General features: G+C 40.9%; 1 protein-coding gene and 1 long non-coding RNA gene across 2 annotated transcripts; one reads left to right on the top strand and one right to left on the bottom strand.

Annotated features, from left to right (window-relative positions):
- Positions 1 to 5,803: 5,803 nt before the first annotated feature.
- On the bottom strand, positions 5,804 to 7,219 carry LOC147339405 (uncharacterized). The gene is made up of 3 exons (XM_086299394.1): positions 6,624 to 7,219; positions 6,172 to 6,307; positions 5,804 to 5,896 (listed from the first exon to the last, which is right to left on the bottom strand). Exons 1-3 carry the CDS (start codon positions 7,217 to 7,219, stop codon positions 5,804 to 5,806), a joined length of 825 nt encoding a protein of 274 aa, XP_086155520.1.
- A 789-nt stretch (positions 7,220 to 8,008) lies between these two features.
- Positions 8,009 to 9,875, top strand: LOC147339404 (uncharacterized). Its single transcript, XR_015128494.1, has 4 exons — positions 8,009 to 8,230; positions 8,310 to 8,447; positions 9,243 to 9,335; positions 9,819 to 9,875. It is a non-coding gene; the product is annotated as an uncharacterized LOC147339404 (long non-coding RNA).
- Positions 9,876 to 23,280: the final 13,405 nt, after the last annotated feature.

Here is a 23,280-nt window from a genome sequence, read left to right as displayed (position 1 = left end):
TACGCCTTACTCACCTGTTGCTTATCCCAGCTGATTACCCCAGGCAGTATTTAAGGCCTAGGAGGCCAAAAAGTAATCCAGTTACTTTATTGATTACTTATTTTCAAAAGTAATTAATTACTTAGTTAGTTACTTTTTAAAAACATGATTTACAACCTGAATAGGTAATAAAGCAATAGATCTTTCAGCCCAATTCTACTTTTTCTGCATAATCCATCATACAAAAAGTAATCAAATGGAAAAGTCTCTTTTTAAAACTTGTTTTACTAGTTTTAATCTTTTAACTTTATGCATCAAGCAAAAATTTTATTATATGCAACATTCCCTGACTGGAAGAAATTTGTTTAACATTTAAACCTATTTTCTGCACATTCCAGCACATAAAATAAAAATATTTTTTGTGTTCACACTCAGTCTTTCAAATGAATGCAAGTGAAACACAGCAGAAAATAAATAAAATCAAAGACTCAGCAGTCCTGTTGCTCTAATTTCACCTGCACTCTAAGAAATGAAACATGGGCTTTTTAAAAATTAATTCTTAGTTTTATGTTCAATATACTTAAAATTGTTAATCTTATGGGTGTAATATATTTAAATTTGATTTAATTAATCCTATACCGTTTTAATGTTAAATAATATTGATATTTCCAATTTATTTAACACATTTAACTAAATCCAAAAAGCCCTTTCCACATCCTTTCTGAGCATGCGCAGAGAATGAAAAAGAAATCTTCGCGCATACGCATTGACCTTCTTCATCTACGCTACAGTGTGCTTTGGCTACGTGTCTTGAAAGAGGGATTAATCATGATTCATTCGTTGGAGTTAAGGTAATTTCTTCCTATTTTTAATAGAATATAATTTAACTAGTACTTTGTGATAATATATGGCGTATATTTTTCCGGTAAATATGTGGGCAGTATGTGTTCTGTAGGTTGTAGCATTTTGCTAGCATTGGAAACATTCATTTGCATATTCGACGTTACTGCACATCTGAATATTGTCCCATCTGCTTTTAAAATTTCATTCAAACTCCGAATAGCACACTTATTTTATTTGTTTTATTGCACTATCAAGTTAGGAGAACGTTAGCCCGAACAAGAATGGACTACTTGCACAATCACTTCCGCGTTCTATGTAGTCCAGCCCCAGTGCTTCCGGTGTGGTTAAACCATGGCGACGTTCTACACTCGCTGCCTACAAGAGCTCCCAAAATTGAACATCACTGATGATCATCGGATTTGCAGAGTGACGACTACCCCCGCCAGCAAATTAGATAAAGGATTTAAGTTATATGCTGCATCACATATACACAACTACGAAGGTAAGAAAACGTAAATTAACCGACAAAGAAACGCTAGCTAAAGTCAAATGCAAACACTACGTTACTCCGCTATGTCCTTCATTTGATGTCAATTCTCGATATTACATGTTTTCTTAAACGGTATTTTATGTCGTCCGAAACTATAGTTGAGGTTTTCTTAACTAATGTCACTTTTGTTGTTAGACACTGTTATAATAGCGATAGGTAGTTGGCTAACTACGGAGGTAGTTAACTACCTAATGCTACTCTTGCTAAGTGTAAAGTATATATGTTTAAGACGTGCTGACATGAGTAATACAGAAATAATGCTAATGGTACTTGTATCTTTATTCAGTGTCCAAACAGGTTGTCAGGGGAGGTCGGTGTGAGAGCCCTGTGCTACAGGTCAATGAGGAAGAGTGAGGCACCACACAGACTAAGTGTAGGCAGGAAGCTGTGTAAAGTTGTTAATCCCCGTTCAGTGGGGTTCAGTTCATTTAAGCATTAGTTAAGTTCATTCCTAAAGGCCTATCAACTTGAATGTTTTCCTTGTCTCCCTGCTTTATCACTCCTAATTTGACTAGTCAGATAGTTAAATCATGTGTTTGGGTGATCAGAAACATTTGACACCAAGTTAATACTGCAAATATACACAATCAAAGTTATTACAGTTATCAAGGATGGTTAAGTTGTTTTAATAGGGAGAGAAAGAAACACTAAGCATTCAGGAGGGTAAGCCTGTAGGGGTCAGCAGAGGTGTGGACTCGAGTCACATGACTTGGACTCGAGTCAGACTCGAGTCATTAATTTTATGACTTTAGACTTGACTTGAAAAAATGTTCTAAGACTTGTGACTTGACTTGGACTTTTACACCAATGACTTGGGACTTGAATTGGACTTGAACCGGTTTACTTGAAAAGACTTGATATTTTACCCCAAATATAAAATTTAACATGCATATTATATAGAGATTGAAAATGTGACGTCATTCACGGGTAGAACCGCAAAGGATTCTGGGAACTCGTGGCAAGCGGTACTAGCGCACGCAGGCTTTCAATTGAAATCAGTCACACAGCGATAAAAAGAAACACAAAAATGTCAAGAAGCTGTTGTATTATTAACTGCAATAGCCGGTCGCATGACAGCCACGGGAAGCCGACGGGTAAAGAGATCGGTTGTTATCGGATTACATCGCTGAAGAGAAATTGTTCGAGCCATGTTTCCGAAGTAACAAAGACACGACTGGATTGCAGCCATTCAAAGATCAAATATAACGTCCCAGAACCCTCCAGCTCACAGGTTAGTCTGCTCCAAGCATTTCCACAAAGGTCAGTCTGCTGTTGTAGTTAATGCGTCATTTTTCTTAACATAATTGGTGATATAGGTTACAAGCAAGTTTGGCGCTGAACAGAAATTGTCGCGCTATGCTCCTTTATTTATTGTGCATAAATAGTGAATTGTCCTGACACAATATTGCGTTTCGCCTCTGTTATTATGGTACATTGACAAAAACATATACTTTTATTCACAGGATAAAACAGGTTTTTTGTATCACTAATTGTCCAGTACGATTACAGCATACAGTATTATTGTCATTGCTACATTTCTGTGATGCTACCAGAAATTATTTCCACTACTAATTAATTACTGTTGAGCTCAAAGGTCCTATTAATAAACGGTTAAGGAATGTGTATTTATGAAGACAATTTGTGAGACTGGTAGACTTATGATACGTACGATGGTCTTTCGTTCTACACGGTGCGTTTCAAGGGCCTGTACCCATCCGTCGGTAAACTGTACCTGGGCTTGTTGCAGTGACCTGAAGTTACTAAACTTCATGAGTGTATGCACTCACTCCAAGAACCGTATAATTATAAATATGCATATAAATATGCTACGATGAGATAGCTGACTTCATCTAACTAGCAAATGTTGTCCAGGCTACGTTGGTGATGCAGTTTTTTTTAATGTGTATGATATTTTTGTCATGCGATTTTAAAGCTGGTCCTACAACCGCATCCAAGAACAACATGCAGCTTATCTCAGAACTGTCGGTGAAAATTATTCTTGGAGCTAGGTTTAATTGAGCTGCATTTTAAAGAGGTGCAATTTCACAATTTGTGTATATTTTCTAAGTTCACTATTTTGTCATGTGTTGAGAAAAACACAGATTTTAAAATTACATGGTCTAATATTTACATTTAGCATAACTGCAACATTTTTTTTTCGTTTTTTTTTTTAAAGACTCGAAAGGACTTGAAATTCAAAGTTTCAGACTTGTGACTTGACTCGGACTTTTACACCAGTGACTTGAGACTCGACTCTGACTTGCCTGACATTACTTGAGACTTGACTTGAGACTTGAGGATAAAGACTTGAGACTTACTTGAGACTTGCAAAACAATGACTTGGTCCCACCTCTGGGGGTCAGTAACCATAACACTGAACTATGTTCCTGTTCGGCTCTTCCATGAAGATGTTACATTTTTAAATTTTTGTTCTTTCTTCTTAGATTAAGCTTCTGGATTCATCGCTGATCATACTGACACATAGTCAGTGCTCCTGTGTGGCAGGCGCTGTTATGTGCAATCACACAGTGGCACTGCTCTTCCAAACAGCACACTACTCACAACTCAGAGTGCCGGTTGTCCCCCCTGTGCATAGCTACACCGAATCTGAACAGCAATGGCACAAGCCACGGACAGTGGTAATTTAAATGAGGTTAAAGTTTTTGAATTAGTCCATGCTTACATATGAACAGCAACACCATCCATAGTAAATGTGTCTTCTGTTAGGGTGTGAAGCCATGACCCATCAACTCCATGATCTTCACTAAGCCGGTACCAAATAGGATGGCCCAGACTGGAGTACGGTAATTCGATTTGTAAAATTTGGTTTCATGTGTTACAAATGTATGTTGCTATTTGTTCATACATACATCGTGTCAGAATAGGTATTAATTTACATACAACATTACACTTTCTGAAGACGGCTAACTCAGTCATGTACATATATATCCCAGTCTCTAACTTATGCACCACTGTTTTACACCTTTTAGTTTTTAGTTTAGTTGTTGTTCAACTGCTCATCAGTGGGATGCAGTGGTGTGACTTTGTTGTGTGGGCACAAGAGGACTACCTAGTGCAAAGAATATACATGGATACAGATGTGCACAATGCAATCAGAGGAAAGGCAGACTATTTCTTTTTTTACATACCAAGATACCTGTGTTTGAAAAAATGAACAGTGAAAACATAGCAAAAAGAAAAACAGATCCTTCAGGCTGGCTGGAACAAAATAACTGATGTTTTATTTGCAATGTATTTCATGAATTATTTTGTTGTTACATGTTACTTTTATGTGAAATCAATAAACTGTTATTTAAACAATGGCATCAATTTCATTTTTTAAAAACACACAAAACATTGAATTTGTGTAGAACTTATTTACATGGTATTTAAAACTCCATGCCTAGCATACTGATATGCATTTAGACAATAACACAACTGAATGAAGAAAATGACAAATGCTATTTTTGATGTTACAAAAGCACAATGTCACTTATGATTTTAAAACGATTTAGTGGTTTACTTTATAATTTTGATAAACAATTTTGTTGAATCTGAATAGTAATATAGTAGTATAATTAAACAGTATTATTAACATTCAACATTTGCAATGAATTAGAATGATCAATAACTGAAACTCAACTATCAGCACTCAAGTACCAGTTCTGTAATCAAGTATTGTCAGCTGAGAAGGAAGAAATGCAACTGTAGTGGCCTCAGCTGCAGGTCATTTACAGTTACTGGCACTGGTGTCTTGGGAAAAATCCATCTTGTCTCACTTAACCCATTTTTTAACTAATGCTGTGTTCTGGTAATTTGACAGCATACATGCTACTGCAAACAGTTGGTTGATATTGTAAACATGTGACATGGTAATGATGCTATCAAAAAGTTTGTTCTGTTTGATCCTCCTAATGACTCGCTCCACATGCACCCTGAGTCTGGCTATGGCCTGCGTCTCCTTAACCTGGTATGCTGGCATCTGCTTCTGCTTAGATAGAAAAGGTGGGCAGTACACTTTGCATTTACAACAATTGGTGATTAGGAAGCCCTTATCTACCATCACTGCCATGTCTTCAGTCAACTTGTCAGCCTGATTGTTTGAATAGTTCCTTGTCACTAACCGAATCAGCATAAAGATTAGAGATGAATGTCACTGGACCATGTGGAGCTATGCCAACCAGGGCTTTCATCGTACAGTGGGATTTGTACGAAGAGTACATTTCACTTTGGAGAAGTGGTGAGGATGGTGTCTGACACCTCAGCTCTTTACAGTCAAGGATCATCTGGGTGTCTGAGAAATCTTTGAATTCCTCAGGGAGGTAAGCTGGCACTTCTTCACGTATAAGCCAAATGCATTGAGACCCCAGTGCAGTGGCAAGAAAATTTGTCCATGTTGCAATAATGCGGCTCACTGTGGACTGGTGTATGTTAAATTGGTGTGCCAGGTCCCTCACCTTCAAACCAACTGACAGGAAAACCAGGAAAAGAAAAAAACTCGTCAATTGGCTGTAGCAGCTGCCTCTGGAAGGTGAAAACAAAAGGGAAAATGTTACTCCTTAAGCTATGAACTAGTAAAATTATGCTTTTCTTGGCTAAATGTTTTGTAATGGTTATGCATACCATACTGTACCATGGGGTAAACAATGAGGTGCTGTAGTACACAGTATGTAAAGGATACTGAGTCTAGCATACATACACCTGTGTATGTATGCTATTGTACATTATGTAATGTTATTGTACATAAATACAATAACATTACACCTCTAGTTCTAACTACCAACAAACCCATAACCTACCGTTGATGTGCGTGCAGGTGTCAACACTTCTTTGTTCTGATTGGCAGCTGACTTGGCTCTTGAAACCCGGATCATTTTATAGATGCAAGGCTCAATCAAAAACCAAAATGCCATCAAATGATCATAGCTTGGAAATCTATTCACAAGAGAGACATACATCGTGTCAATCATTAATTAACATCCAACATTGGCATAAAAATAATGTAAACTGTGACAAATATGCTAATGGTATGCTGTATAAAATAGTCTGATGAAGAGTCTATTTGGTGTTGTATTTTACCTGCAGCATTAGGATATCGTTTAAATACTAAAGCATCTACATGAAACATACAATCAGCAGAGAAAAAGTAAATATCTATTTTGTTTTCATTAAGACTGGAAACACTTGAAATTTAACTGATGGTGACCTTGGTATATTTTAAACAGTTAGCTTGAATAGAACTTAGGTGTACCTGGTGTAGAATCGGATGTCACTGTCGGAGCCAGCAAAACGCTGTAACCCAAATTCTCGCTGGACACGTAACTCCTGTATTTCCTTCCTCAGAGTCTCCACGTCTTTGGACAGGTCTTCTGCAGCTGATGCAGATATGTCCAATGCAGACGGCTCAGGGACTGAGCAGTAGTCACGATCTCTTGTAAGACGGTGCTCTTCTTTATCGTCAGGAGGAACTAGTTCAGGGCGTCGCTCCGTTCTCTCCCAAACACTACGCCGCGGTGGTTCAACTTTATAGCCATTCCACTCAAAAAGTGTTGGTACAGAACCTTTAATAAGCCGCCTTCGACCATCGAGGGTCGTTGGCTCTATGAGTTGATCACTGGCAAAGTGTCTGCAGCAGACTCTGATGTGAGAGATAATCGTGACATGATCCCGGCTTATGTTTACCAGCCATTGTCTTCTCAAATCGGAATGGGTCGGAAAGCCATGAAAACTTAGTATGCTGTTAAATTTGGCTGAAGCCGAACAAAATGGGACACAGCAATGCTCGGAGTATTTCTTCTCCTGCTTTTGAAAATGTTCTGTTTTAAATACTTTCCTTTTTATACTCATTCTGAAGCGACATTAGCATAGCTACCGACAGATAAACAAACATACCGGAAACGCCCAAGCGGTAGTATTTGGAAACGGAAATACGTCACATGCCCTAGTGCAAATTGTCCATTGGGATACATGTGCAGTGATTGTTGAGGACTCGTCTGTTTCACTGAAGAGAACCGCTAGCTGCATCGAGTCTCAAAGAGACCTCTGAAGGTGACTCCCACTTGCCCCCCAAAAACAAAATCAAGTGTACTGGGTGGTTAGTGCTCCGTTTGTTTGCTACGGTGTCAAAAATATTGCACTTTTATTTAATAGGTCATTGAGAGTTGAAGAGGCCCCCCTCCCCCCAAGCAAAACGACAACGGCCAAAAATAGGCCAAAACATGCCACAAAATGCTCTGCTTGGTTAGTGCTTGTTTGTGCCGTTAAAATTAACATTTGTGCTGCTACGGCTTTCCAGTTATTAATGTTTTACTTTTTCGCGGTGACGTCAAGGGCATCAAGCACGCTCCCCGAGCATTTTGTGGCATTTTGTGGCATGTTTTGACCTATTTTGGGCCATTTTCGTGTTGCTGGGGGGGGGGGGTGTGAACTCTGAATGACCTATTAAATAAAAGTGTAATGTCTTTGACACCTAGCGATACAAACGATGATTTTACCAGCACAAACCGACACAAACGGAGCACTAACCACCCAGTATACTTGATTTTATATTTGGGGGCAAGTGGGGGTCACGTTCACAGACTGGGCTGCTCCGGTATATAATGGTAAACGTGCTCACAGGAACAGATTTATGAAATGAGTAATAGAAATTTTGGAGCATTTGAAATTTAACTTGTATTATTAATACATTTTAAAATAAACAGGAGTGTTCTTAAGTTTAGACCATCTCTGTGCTACCCCTTTGCATGTGTCTCACTGTACACGATTAATTTTTTCTGTTTTTCTTTTTCTCTCAGGTTGCTGGTTGTGGAATTTGGAGCTGCGGAGATTTGAGCTGTGCTCCAAAAGTGCATGTTGAAGGTCCCTAATGCTTGCATATTATTTACTTTTTCCTTAATACACAATTTTACATTTTGAATTCTCTTATTTGGTCTTTTAGGTTATCACCACAGTTCCACTGCTGTCCACATTCATGAGCAGTCTTGACCAGTACTCTGACCAGTTGATGAAGATTCTACGAAAAAAAGGAGGGGAAACAGCGCGGCGGATCACAGCAGCGTTGTCTGCAATTTCACAGGTATTCTGTCTTGTTATAATGTTCTGTAACTAATAGATTAGTTGCAGGTTGATCTCAGGTCTGGTTGTTAACCTGTATTTTTAACTTTCTTGGGTCATTTTATGCTTGTTCTCTCCTGCGTTATACTTCTCATCTCGCTTTTGGCTTATATTCTGGACTTGGTCCTGACACAAAGCAGAACTAAGTAACTCATGCCCCTAGAGGCCATAAGTGCCGCTGCTGGCATTGTAGCTTTTTTCTTTTCTTTTTTTGTTACTCATTAATTGTCCAAAGGAATAATTAGCTACACTGAGAAAAGACAAAGGCAGACAACATTTCACATTTCGCCACAACTCAGTAACACAATAGATTTTTTTTTTCACTCAAACTTGGTTTAAATACTGCAAATGTGGTGGTAGCCCGCATATCTCATATTAACGTGACAGTGTGTAGTTTTTGTCATTAATTTTTGGAAATATCTATCAAAATGTTTTTGATTCCTTTGAACAGCACTCCTATGCAACAACACTTTTCTTCCTTCTTTCGGGTGGTACACCACGCTAAAGCTGCATTTTACACGACCCAATGTATCGCAATCAGTGTAATTGGACTCATAACTTATAATTTTTATGGGAATGAATTGGTAAGCTTCTCATTCTCTAACACAAAATACTACTTGCTTGCAAAAAGCATGTTTGAAATTACTTTGAAACAATTATGAATTGGTTAATCAACAATAAAAATTGACTTAAGTTCTGTGGGAGTCTCTAAAAACTTAAAAAAAAGTAATTGCGCTGCATGTGTTGTTTTGTTTAGAGTTCCCGAATCGAAGTGAAGCGTGAATGCATCCTTAAAGCTGTGATTATATACCTGAATGAGAACCCTGAAAATCTCATCAAAGAGTACATGGTAAGTTTATTTTTAAAGGGATATTCCACCCCTCAGTAAAATTTTGACTGTCATAATTCCCAGAGTTTTGTAAGTTGAAAAATGTATTTTCTAAACAAGCCCAGGCATTCTCCTGTTCAGGCAATCAGTTTTCTTTAAATTAGCTTACAACAATAAAGTGCATGGGAAATACTAGGATTTTGTTTCCATTCACTTACATTGTTTTATGCGAAACTAAAGAAAATGACCCTGGTCAGCAGAATATTGATAATATTATTAATGTATACTCCTTCTGCCCTCTGTCCATGTTTCATGTATCTTCTTCTTGGTCTTTATTTGGTGATAGTCCTAAATCCACATTTTTCTTTGGTCTGTTCTCCTCAGTCTCATTCGGGGATATGTGTAATTAGGATAGTGTGGACCATTTTAACTAAAATGGAGTGAATAGATAGATGATGCGATGACCAAAATACAACGGATTTAAAATATTTCTGTCCTTTTCAGGATTTCAACGTGATGGAAGCTGAAGAGCTCAAGAGGATGGATTTGGCGTGTTTATAAAATAATCCATGAAGGAGCACAGCCTGATGACTCCCTTGAAGATGTTGGCATCATTATCGAGAGATGCACCGTCTTGCAGGATCTTCACGATGTGGCGAGCGGGTGTGCACTTTTGTTTGGGCTAATTTACTGCCTCAATCTGAGTTACCCAAAGCCACGTCGCTACACATTTGAGTTCTTCCAGAAGGTGCTCATGGGACTGGAAGACAAAAACTGTCTAACAAAATACAAGTGCTGAAGAACAAACTCTGCCAAAAGGAGACGCAATGACTCTTCTAGATCGAAATGTCTCCCAAAATAAGTGCGCTGTTTTACTGTTTAAAAGTTTATAAATATATATATGTTGATCCTTGTTTGTAAATATTTTGTCATAGCTTTTAATATTTAAGAGATTTACTGAACGCCATTTTTCTATTGATTGTGGAAAAGAAAACATAATTCAGAAACTGAGTTTTTGGAACTGGGGACAAAATTACGCAGATGGATATATTTTCTTGTTTCACAACATTTTCTTCAGTTTGAGTTGCTGTGGTAATTCTGCAGACTGTAGCCATTGCAGACCTACAACTGTAGATCCTGAAATCATTCTGTCAGGTTTGACATCCTACTCCTCACTACACTGTCACTTAGTTGAAACTGGAAAGTTGTTTCAGATGTTTACATTTTATTTTACACACTTCATTTAATGTTGCATTATGCAGTGTTGTTTCCCTGTTTAAGCTTTGCCTCGTTGAAGGCTTTTGTTCAAGTTGTTAAAGCAACACAATTTTTTTTTTTGTATTTACACTTCATATTAGTTCTTTTTTTTTTTTTTTTTTTTTTTTTTTTTCTTTGGCCTGTCCCGTTTGGCTCTTTTGCCATCAGAATTGTTGTCTAAAGGCAAAGAAAGATGCCCAACGGATTTACTTTACCAAACTGACCATCCCAGCCTTGCCGTAATGGTCCATTTGATTCACCTTTTATTGTTTATTTTATTTTCACTTACTGAATACGGGACAGACTTGACTGGGGGAAAGAAGGGGAGAAAGAAAGAGGGAAAGAGAAACAGCTGAGAAGAGGGACGGGGGAGAAGGGCAAAAGACAAAAACCAACAGAACGGGCAGAGAAAAAAAAATGCATATATCAATCACCTGGATCACCTGCTGAGAAAGAAAAAAGAAAGCAAGCAGAAGAGAACAAGAGTAATAGAATAAACAACATCACAATGATATATGGGAATATGACAGTAAATACTAAATGTTAAACATTATTGTGCAGCACATAAAAGCAACAGAACACAGTGTGCTTTCAGGTAGGAGCCAAAAAGGGTGTAGTTTGTGGGTGTGATCACCCGTGTGTACACCTGTGAGCATGGACGCGCTTGTTTTTTGTTTTTTAAAAGGTTCCTTCATGTAATAATCTGCTAGAGGGTGTGGGGGGGCCACAGCCCCGTCCTCCAGGGCGTGAAGCAGGTGTGGAGGAGATCAAAACTCCAGACATCCAGAGGCCCCCAGAACACAAGAGACCAAGGAAGACCAACAGAGGGGCAGCTGCGCCACTGTCCCGGAAAGAGCTGAGGAGAGTCCCAGATGAGGGCTCACTCAGCAGCCGCGGAGCAGAAGCCAGGGGGAGTTGCAGTGACGCGCCCGTGAGCTCCGCCGGCAGCCAGCTGCGCCTGAGTGACCGAGCCCCAGGCCGAGAGGCCGGGGGCACCCCACCTCCAAAGTGGCCCGAGCGAGCCCCAGGCTCCAGGCCCCGATAAGCGGCCGCCAAGGAGTGAGCCGGTGTGTACCTGGACGCCCATCCCCGGACACAAAGAACCACCAACGCACCGATGTCTGAGGGGGTCCGCCACTGGCAGGGGAAGTGGTGGTAGGGGGAGATAGGCCTCCAAACCTTGGAGGGCCTGAGATGTCCCCAGAGAGGTGGCGCCTGACACCCAACCTGACATATAGACACAGACATACAGGCACACACAGATACAAACATCCATTCCCACCCTCATGCTCTCATATGCACTTACTCCACACTCAACCAACGTGGAGACAGACATAAAGAGACGTTGTACACATGATCACACTCCCCAAGCGTACTCTACAAACCGGGTCTAGGTGCCCCCGCCCCTGGAGGGGGGAACTGCACCCAGACCCAGGTGGTGTTTCCCTTTTCCCTGCGGTGGGGGGAGGCAGACCGCCCCGACTCCGCAGCAGCAGGAAGGCTCCACACTCCAGACCGCAGTCGGACGGCCAACTCCTCCTCCTAGTCCTAGCCCCCCTGCTCCAGCAGGTCGCAGAGAATGGGGGTGAGAGAAGACTCCAAACCTCCTTCATATTAGTTCTTGTGTACCAGGTTTCCATTGTAGGTCAAGGATCTTGAGTGTTATAAACGTTAAAGTGTATGTGCAAACAAATGTGAAAAGGTTCTAAGGTTGTCACCTGTACTCAAGTTAAGTGCTGGAGTTTTGGTCTTAGCATTTAATTAAGAATATTTTGAGATTTGCTATATAAATTTTTTTTATTGTAAAATTTATTATGTAATAGAAAACTTATAATTCTGAATCAGATTTTTGTAACTGGGGACTAAATCGTTTTTACCTTTTTTTGTCACTTAAGTATTTTCTGTAATTGCATTATACAGTGATTTTTAAGTAGCTGTGGTAAATCTGCAGATCTGACTATAATCACAAGTTGTATTGAATTTGACATCTTACGGCATACTACAGTGTCACTTTGTTGAAACTCGGAAAGTTGTTTCCAATGTTTAAATTTTGGTCATGCACTTTAAGCATTTAATATTGCCTTATGCAGTGTTGTTCCCTGTAGAAGCTTTGCCTTGTCAAGGCTCACCGTAAATAAAGTTGTTGATGCAGCACCCTTTTTTTGCATTTGCACTTTATGTAAGCTTTGGTGTAGGAGTTTTCTATTGAAGTGCAAGGATCTTGAATGTTATAAATGGTAACGTGTGAGCAAGTGTAAAAAGGTTTTTGAGTTGTCACCTGTACTCTGTAGTTAAGTGTTAGACCTTTGCTGAAGACCTCTGAAAGGTCCAAACACCTAATTACAATGTATAGATGACAACTCGGGAACCTTTCTAGACTTGTTTTGTTGATACCTAAACATTTAGCATATAGATGAAACTATTAATTAAATCATAATTAATCAAATTAATTAGGTCCAAAACGCAATCTAAATGGTGCCATTAAATTCAAATTAATATTGTCAATTGAACCTAAAGCAATACAGTTAATAAAATGAACGAAGTGTTTAAATTCTAATTAATGGTGTTAAATAGTAACAACGAAAGGAAAGCTGTTGCTTTTATAGAACAATTTCACTTCTGATATACATCACCATTGAAATTGCAGATAACAACCATATTGATTTGTTTAATTGACCAGGTTTTGTGGAAAAGATTGCCTTAACTTTGTCAATTAAATCCAACGTTTTATTTCTTAGAGTGTGTATAGCAGGCGGATGTTTGCCATGGTGCAGGTGTGCCGCAGCGGTCAGTGGAAGAATCCGCAGTTTGTCTGTGAATTTCCCATTCCTTGATAGCGTACTCGGTACTTGCTCGGTAGTTAAGTGTTTTTTTTGCTGTAAAATTAACGCAGTAGTAACGCAGTAATGCAGTGTACTACGCAAGTTTGAATATAAATAGAATTTCTTTATCAATAAAGTTTTCATTTTTCTACAGCAAGAGTCTGATGGTGACAGATATGAGGAAACTGCCCCTGACATCTCTCTTGGTCATGTTGAAGTGGATTATGCCCCTCCACTTAATAGGTCAAGGGACTCTGCATTAATATTTCGCCACAGAAAACACACCAACTCAAAAGGCAAAGGAAGAAGTGAATCAACACAGGGAAATTGAACCTGTTCCACTTTCTGAGGATCCTTTGATCTGGTGGGAGGACCATGAAGGGGAATATCCTCTTTTGGCTCTCCAACCTGTTAAGGTTCAAATATTGAGGAAGGAGGCTTGGTCAAATTGATTTTAATGAATACACGCGTGGGAAGACCAGTGCCTGTCCGCAGACAGAAATTGATCTTCGACTTAATCCAAGCATAAACAGATATTTTATACCATCAGGGTTTGAATTAATGACGCCCCTTCATACGTCACAGACAGAATATATGCATACGTCAAATCAAAACCACAATGACTTTTAACACAGTTTAAAAGAACATTATCTCTGTCTCGTCTGGAACACGAGCCCTACATCCTGCAAGACACTGTTCCTCTTTTGCAAGAAACTGTTCCCCTTTTGCAGAGACAAATATGACAAACCTCTCACCTATAAATGAGTCTAACTAGTGTGTGTGTGTGTGTGTGTGTGTGTGTGTGTGTGTGTGTGTGTGTGTGTGTGTGTGTGTGTGTGTCGACCTTACATGCTCTCTCAATTCACCCGTTGCACTTCTGACCTTTCACCAGAACAGAGGCTCATCCTTATGTGTAACAACCTAACCGAAACTATATGTACTATGTTGAATAAATGTTATAATCAAGAACTTCTGCTAAAAGCTTAATAAAAGAATATAAAAGTATAACAGACGATTTGAATAACCTAGTTATTCACATAGCCTCGTCTAACCAGCTCCTCAGAATAACCTGCACTTAGACCCTGCTTTCGGTTTCACTTCTGCAAACGCACGCTCTGCAAACCTGCAGTTTCCTGTCACTCTGACTCTGTACAGAGTGTACTCAAAATCAACAGAATCAGCACATACACACTTAAGATTATAACAAGCATTCAAAAGCATTTAAGATTATAGATTCAACTCAACAGTTTAAAGTGGTTATCACTGCACCTGTAATAAAGGCTAATCGGGTGCCAATATGTTTAAACATTTGAATGCACTATCAATGCTGATGATGAGTATTAACAATAGCAGCAAAATATCTCTCCACTCTCTATACTCCCTCTCTCGACCTCTGGAACTCCAGAGGTCGCAATACATTGTGTTGGGTCACTCCTCGGCCCACTCAGCTGCTTCCATGTCCATCCATGGCATCCATGCATAACATTAGGTTTCTCTCAGTCCCTCTCTTGTGGTCCATCAGGCCTCGGGCCTCCAGGATCCTCACCCCCCTTCTGGTCGCCGAGATCTTCTGCAAAGCAAACAAAACACCTTTTCCTGCACCTCCCTAACTTATCATGTTTGGGACTCTTTAATCAAAAGCATGATCCTAATTATGTTCTTTACTTATTGACTTGTATTTATGTATATTCCTCAACATTACTCATCATTTTAAAACTCTTAACACGCTGCTTTCACGTCCGGTTGCTCACTCTATTTTCCCTTATCTGATCATCAACATCCTGTACACAAACTGTCGCTGCTGCCAGTGCCTTCACTCTGACCTAAAGTCACCTTTTTAACAAGAAAATCATTATAAGCGCCTATTCTACTAAAAGCTCCAAGAGAAAACAACCATTTTAATCAATTAAGTTTAAGCATATAAGCAATTACTCATGCATACATTTTATCATAGCTAAACGCTGCCTTGAAACAACTCCTGTGTGTTAACACTAACTTCATTTTAACCTCACATTTCCTATGTTATAACCTGTTTTTGATATAGCCTTTTTATTTCATTTTGTTCCTTTTAATGTAACAATACCTCCTAATTCTAGTTTATCAGACTTAACCAAAATATATGCTTTCCTTCCTTTGGTCCTTCTTTAAAGCAAGAAACTCCTACTCAGTTCCTCTTTTCTTTCACTTGTTACAGGGCCAGCTCAAGTTCAGTTAAACGCGAAATTAATTTGAGGCCTTTTGCCTGGAATCAATACTGTCATGTGTGTTTATCGAGTCTATATGTCTGTGTAATGGAGACCAGGGGTTCCATTACCTGGTTGATATTGTTAATAATAAATTGTTGGATTGGGAATTTAAAATATGGTAATAAAGAAAACACATTAGTTCTTATGGAGTCTTTTATTAGGTTATTTGACATACGATTAAATTGACAGCTTGTAACAGAAAAGAGACAGTGGGACTGGCCATCCTACCTGTGTCGGAGAAGAGCCAAAGTTAGAGCTGTTTGCAGTTAATCATTTATCAATAACCTAAACATATGTGAAATGAGAACTTGTAAAGGTACTCACCTGTCCTGGTTGCTTCTTGCAGGATGTGGAGCAAAAGAGTGAAAGCGGCTCAATCATCTGAACTGATGATCTTGGAGCAATTTCTGAGGATGGTCCACCCAGATCTGGAGGTGTGGATCAGGGAACGTGCCCCCAAATCTGCAGAGGAGGCTTCACAGCTGGCGGAAATCTTCATCTCTGCCAGAACAGGATCGAGAGGAACCACCTTTGGCCGGGACAGCTTCATGACTGGACAAAGTAAGTCTGATTGGGGTGTAAGGAGTGGTGGTATAGGCCAGAGTAGAAGTTATCCTGGAAGCAGACATTTTGTTTCTGGTAAAAGTAACAACACTAAAAAGTCACATTCAGGTTCAAAATCAGATGTTAGATGTTATCACTGTAACCAGATAGGCCACACTCAGTATACCTGCCCAGCAACAACACAAAGTAGGCCATCCCTTTTGTGCTCAGCCCCCAGACCCACATTGCCAGGTCCTGATCATGAAGCAGTGAGAACAACACCTGTACTTGTTAATGGTCAGCGTGAAGAAGCACTCTTAGATACAGGGAGCTTTCAGTCAGTGGTTTTGGCTAGTTTAGTACCAAGAGAGCTATGGAGTGACACAAGGACTAAAATAAGCTGTGTACATGGTGATGAGAAGGATTATCCCATGGCTGAGGTGTATTTGACTGTAGGTGGCCAGACATTTCTCCTGCCAGTGGCTTTAGCACCCAGACTAGCATATGCAGTGATATTGGGATTAGATATACCTACACTGCTAGATTTGGTGTCTAATGAAGTTCCGGGACATTTGCATACAGTTCATGTAGATCAGGACCACAACATACAGAAGCAAGACATTATTCTGCAGGCACAGCCAGAAAGTGCAATCCCCAGTTTGATCACCACAAGAGCTCAGAGTGCAAATGACCCGTTAAAAGAGCTACCTTTCTATGATGAAGAATTAGAAGTAAGCCCAGCAAAACCAGCTAAATCTCGAGCGCAAAGACGAAGAGAAAAATTTAGGGGTTCATCCAGGTTAGAGGGTGTAGACCAGAGCCCCAACCTCCCTCTGGAACTTGATATCCCACCAGATATCTCTTCACTTCAACGGGCAGATCCATCATTAAAATCCTGGTTTGATAAGGTTGATGGACAGGTGCGAGGGACAGTAGATGTGTTGGCAGATGCAACCTATGTGTTGAGAAATGGTGTCCTTTATGAGTGTAAAGGCAAGACTGAAGCCATAGCATTACCACAGGCACTAAGAAACAAAGTCATGGAACTTGGTCATTCTGTACCTTGGGCAGGCCATCTTGGTTTTCAGAAATCTCTACATAAGATTGCAAGCCATTTTGTCTGGCCTGGCATGTACACTCAACTACAGCAGTTTTGTAAGTCGTGTCAGATATGTCAGCTCACCCTAAATAAAGGAGTGGCCCGTGCCCATCTTCAGCCATTGCCTGTCATAGATACACCTTTCGAAAGAATAGGAATGGATGTAGTGGGGCCCCTTGAAAGAAGCTCATCAGGTACCGTATTGTCACGACCATAAGGCGCACTTAAAAGCCTTAGATTTTCTTCAAAAAGTACGGCGCGCCCTATAGCGCAGTGTGCCCTGTGTGTTGTAAGGAGGACGTAGTAGAGAACACCATGAGAACGCTAAAGGGTGAAGTGTGGGCGTTGATCGTATATACCGGGACAATCGCACATACCCGTATAAAAGGACAGGTATGTGCATTATGTGGAACATCGTTGTTTTAACAACCCTGAAAATGGCAAAGAGACACGCTTATGAAGCACAGTTTAAACTGAAGGCCATCAGCTATGCGGAGGAACATGGAAATCGAGCAGCGGCGAGAGAATTTAAGATTAACGAATCGATGGTTCGCAAATGGAGGAAGCTAGAAAACGAGCTCCGGCAGGTCAAGAAAACGCAGCTGAGTTTCCGCGGACATAAGGCGAGGTGGCCCGAGTTGGAGGAAAGACTCGAGCCGTGGATCATCGAGCAAAGAACGAGCGGGAGAAGCGTTTCGACGGTCACCATTCGGCTAAAAGCAGTTTCACTTGCTGAAGAGATGAACATTGAACATTTCCGAGGAGGTCCGTCTTGGTGCTTTCGTTTTATGAAACGGTGCCATTTTTCCATCCGGAACAGGACTACGGTAGCGCAGCAACTTCCAGCGGATTATAAGGAAAAGCTGGCCATCTTCCGCTCCTACTGCAGCAAACACATCCAGCCCAGCCACATCACAAACATGGACGAGGTCCCGCTCACTTTTGACATCCCGGTGAGTCACACTGTGGAGAAGAAGGGGACCAGCACGGTAGCGATACGCACAACGGGGCACGAAAAGTCTTCTTTCACTGTTGTGCTTGGCTGCCATGCTAATGGACAGAAACTGCCGCCTATGGTGATTTTTAAGAGAAAGACTTTGCCTAAAGAGAAGTTTCCAGCAGGAATCATCATTAAGGCAAATGAAAAGGGCTGGATGGATGAGGAAATGATGAAAGAGTGGCTGAGGGAGGTGTATGTAAGGAGACCAGGTGGTTTTTTCCACGCATCACCATCGCTCTTAATCTGTGACTCTATGCGTGCCCATCTCACAGCCGATGTGAAAAAAGTAGTGAAACAAATGAACTGTGAGCTTGCTGTCATTCCGGGAGGCCTGACAAAGGAACTCCAACTGCTGGACATCGGTGTGAACCGCCCGTTCAAAGTAAGGCTGCGAGCGGCCTGGGAGTGATGGATGACCGATGGACACCACAGTTTCACCAAGAGTGGAAGGCAGCGCCGGGCGAGTTACGCCACAATTTGCCAATGGATTGTAGATGCTTGGGCTAACATGTCTGCTGGCACTGTTGTTCGAGCTTTCGCAAAAGCCGGCATCATTTCCGAGGAGCCGCACGGCACGGAAAGTGACTCTGACAGTGAAGAAAGTGAACCTGGCATGTTTGATGGAGATTTAGCGCAGCTGTTCAATTCAGACACAGAGGATGAGGACTTCCATGGGTTTGATTGATGATAAAAATGTGAGTACCAAACTTCGTTTTGCTCCTGCTTTATTTTTAAATACGCACACTTGTATGCTTGTGTGTTGTTGATGATGACGATTACCGGTAATAGAAATGTGAGTAAGGTACCGAACTCAGGTTTGCTCCCGCTTTATTTTTAAATACGCATACGGTACTTGTATGCGCCCTATGATCCAGTGCGCCTTATGTGTGTGTTAAATACAGTAATGGCACACATAACTGAGACTGCGCCTTTTAGCACAGTGCCTCTTTTGGTCGTGAAAATACGGTAATCGTTACATCTTGGTCATTTGTGATTATGCCACTCGTTATCCTGAGGCTTTCCCCCTAAGATCAATGAAAGCGAGACAGGTTGCCAATTGTCTCCTGCAGTTGTTTTCTAGAGTAGGTATAGCTAAAGAGTGTCTGTGAAGGTTCTCAGTCATCCAGGTCATCGTAGTCAAAGGAGCTTGCAAAGAAAAGCGTCTGGACTTCTTTAAGTTGCTTGAAGACGTTTCACCTCTCATCCGAGAAGCTTCTTCAGTTCTAAGGTCAAATGGTGGAGAGTCCCAGATATAAACCTAGTGGGAGTGACCCCCCACAGAGGGACAAAAGGACCCCCTGATGATCCTCTAATCGCCTGAGCCAAGGTGTGAAATTGGGTGTGGGACCCAATCAGCTCCTTGGAGGACAGGACCAACTTCACACCCGATCAGATCTGCACACTGTTAGACCTCTGCCTCACCACTACATATTTGAAGTACAACGAAGGCTTTTACAGACAAAAACATGGCTGTGCCATGGGCTCCCCCGTGTCACCTATTGTAGCCAACCTTTACATGGAGGAAGTGGAAAGGAAGGCTCTTGGCTCTTTCAAAGGAAGAGTACCCAGCCACTGGTACAGATATATGGACGACACCTGGGTCAAAATCAAGACACAAGAAGTGGAATCCTTCACTGCGCACATTAACGCTGTGGATAAAAACATCAAGTTCACCAGGGAAGACACAAAGGACAACTGGTTGCCTTTCCTGGACTGCGCCGTGCACATTGAAGAGAACGGCAAACTTAACATCGAAATTTACCGGAAGCCCCCACACACGGACCAGTACCTCCTTTTTGACTCCCATCACCCTCTGGAACACAAACTTGGAGTAATTAGGACCCTACACCACCGGGCAGAACATGTTCCCTCTAAGCCTGAAGGAAAAAAGAAGGAACACACACATGTAAAGGAAGCACTCAAAACGTGTGGCTATCCTAAATGGACGTTCTTAAAGTCAGCAAAGAGGCACAGAAAAGAAGACCAGACACCAGCGAAGGAGGATAAGAAGGACAGACGCAACAACATTGTCATCCCCTATGTAGCCGGTGTATCAGAGAAACTCAGGAGAGTTTTCTCCAAGCATGACATCCCGGTGTATTTCAGACCCAGCAACACACTCAGACAGAAACTGGTTCACCCGAAAGACAAAACGCCAAAACACAAACTTAACAACGTGGTGTATGCTGTACAGTGCAGTGAGGAATGCTCAGACCTCTACATTGGAGAGACCAAACAGCCACTTCACAAGCGCATGGCACAACACAGAAGAGCCACCTCCACAGGACAAGACTCAGCAGTCCATCTGCATCTTAAGGATAAAGGACACTCTTTCGAGGATGCCAATGTTCACATTTTGGACAGAGAGGACAGATGGTTTGAAAGAGGAGTGAAAGAAGCCATCTATGTCCACTGTGAGCGACCATCTTTGAACAGAGGCGGGGGTTTACGACACCAACTCTCTGCCATCTATAATCCAGTTTTGAGATCCCTTCCCAGACGCCTTAACGCCCACTCACATCCTGGGCCATCTGACCTCAGGAATTCGCATGATAAGGTGGGGCCAGGTTTCACAATGAACACACCCAAAACTCTGACTGATTGGGACCCACACCCAGTTTCCCACCTTGGCTCAGGCGATTAGAGGATCATCAGGGGGTCCCTTTGTCCCTCTGTGGGGGGATACTCCCACTAGGTTTATATCTGGGACTCTCCACCATTTGACCTTAGAACTGAAGAAGCTTCTCGGATGAGAGGTGAAACGTCTTCAAGTAACTTAAAGAAGTCCAGACGCTTTTCTTTGCAAGCTCCTTTGACTACGATGACCTGGATGATTGAGAACCTTCACAGACATAATCCTAGATGCCACTAGATCATTTTGATGTTTGGGTCAAAGTATAGGATAGTATAGGAGGAGTTGCAGATGTAGCTTAGACGTTGGATAAAATGAATCAAGCTTTCACATTCACGGATTTACATCAATTGATCTTAATTGTAAAAATGAGCAATAGACTTTGTTGGTCTAAAACAGTTTTGAGCAGTTTATAATTTATGGATATGGCAGGTTATGCAGGAAATGAATGTAAGATAATGAAAATATCTTACATGAAATAAGATACTTTATTACTTTACTTTATTTATCCCAAGGTTGGGCTCACTATTTTTTTTCTTTTCAATAAGGTCTAATTCTGTCAACCAGCCATCCCTTTCTCCTCCATCAGAACGCCGCTTAAGAAGAAAATGACAGGGCTGTTTTCCCTAACAATGAGGTAGGAGCGTGGGCCAAGATGGTGGTGCTGTTGGTAGGAATGTGTGTGTGTGTCTGTGTGTGTGTGTGTCTGTGTGTGTGTGGGGGTGGGGGTGGGGGGGGGGGGGCATTATTATTACAGAAACTGGATTTTGAATTGTGAGTTGACAACAAACGAGACTCTTCCATTGTAATCAGAGGAGGATTGATTTCACTTTGCCTGATTCTATTTTATACAAACTTGTATCAAGTGAAGGAGAGAGCATTTCCAGAAATCTTTCTAACTTATTGTTTTCCTTACCTTGTTGTTTTATCTGTAGGTATAAAAAACATAAAAATAACCATAATGTCCTCAATTGATTTTAGACTTTCTGGAAAACATTTTGGCTGCCACCATGTCAGTGTTTTGGAGCCAGACATTATTATTACTACCTACTAGCCCACTAGTGACCTAACCAATTGCAAGGAGGTTTTCAGTGCAGTACCATATACAGCTTTTTGACTAGTTTCACTACAGTGGCTTTTAGCATTGCAAGCAATAGCGGAATACACATTTTTCCCCATTGATTGATGGTTCCCAAAATGTTCACCAACAGCATTGTAAGCCTGCATGACTCGGGCTTTAGCAATCTTCATGAATTACCTATGTAAAGACATTTATCTGTTAATTGATGCTAAATATTGGTATACCTGTCAAAGGAAAAACAATGAAGTGAGGCCCAAACTTTATTTGATTTATTTAGTATTATTTTTAATATTATTATTTTTTATTAATTTCTCTAAGTAAAAAAGATGGAATCCTCTACTGTCTGCTGTTGGTCATCCTCGGTTCTACTTCCTTATATACAAGGTATGTATTAAGGCACTATTTTCAAAAACATATTGATACGTAATATCTATATGATGTAGCAACCTTTTCAAACAATTTATTTTGTTGTTATGTCTTGTGGTGCTTATTTTTCCGGTATCAGATATTTAAGGAACACTATCCTAATGATAAAATTGCACCCTGAACGAGAACCAAGCCAGCGCATTAATTTGGATGACACATTTGACTTTGGGTAAGAGATATTCAAAATTTGGACACCATTGTCTGGTAATTATAATGTCCCATACTTGTATTTGATTTTTAAGATGTTGTTTTTAGTAGAATAAACACATGTAGCTTGTGCACACAATTTGTCATTGCTTTATTATTGTAGCTCTGTAAGCGTGTGCAATCCTTCAATAACTCATATCATCCTCACAGTATATTGGCTAATCACAGGCACGTGCGGGGGGGGGGGGGGGGGGGGCTAGAGGGGCTTGAGCACCCGCCCCTTTCCTGATGGGTTCCCAAAGTGCCCTTTTGTTGAGGCAACTTTTAAAAAAAAAATTATTATTATTTTTTTTTTAATGTGTGTGTGCGTGCGTGCGGAGTCCTGTCTGTGCCCCTCAACAATAATATTTATCTATTAATCACAATTTTGCTAAATAAAAGGATCTGGCTTGCATCAGTCACATGATCACATTTAACCAATGATTGCCCTTGATGGCAGAACGCGCTGGTTACGAGCCGGGAACGAGCTCACAAAGAGCACGCGCATTTTTTGCGGTCCGGAGCTGTAGGAGAAACACAGGTTAACTCAGAGACACAGACTGATGCGACAAAACCAGTAAGTAGGTGTACAGCGTACACTGTAGTGTGTAGCACCCAGGAGTATTAGCTTATTACGTACATGTTGGTAAGCTGTCTTGTTGCAACTGACGAAC

This window comes from Aulonocara sp. 'chitande type north' Nkhata Bay, linkage group LG1, assembly GCF_057382095.1.
Source record: "Aulonocara sp. 'chitande type north' Nkhata Bay isolate Kocher_YH1m ecotype deep benthic linkage group LG1, A_spYH_male_GT1.1, whole genome shotgun sequence".
NCBI classification, from domain to species: Eukaryota; Metazoa; Chordata; class Actinopteri; order Cichliformes; family Cichlidae; genus Aulonocara; species Aulonocara sp. 'chitande type north' Nkhata Bay.
This window is presented reverse-complemented; position numbering and strand designations above follow the sequence as displayed.

Coding starts and splice junctions, on each gene's coding strand:
- LOC147339405 (XM_086299394.1), bottom strand. CDS start 7,219: ATGAGTATAAAAAGGAAAGTATTTAAAACAGAACATTTTCAAAAGCAG. Junction 6,308..6,623: donor GACATCCGATTCTACACCAG/GTACACCTAAGT, acceptor TCTTGTGAATAG/ATTTCCAAGCTATGATCATT. Junction 5,897..6,171: donor CACCTGCACGCACATCAACG/GTAGGTTATGGG, acceptor TTCACCTTCCAG/AGGCAGCTGCTACAGCCAAT.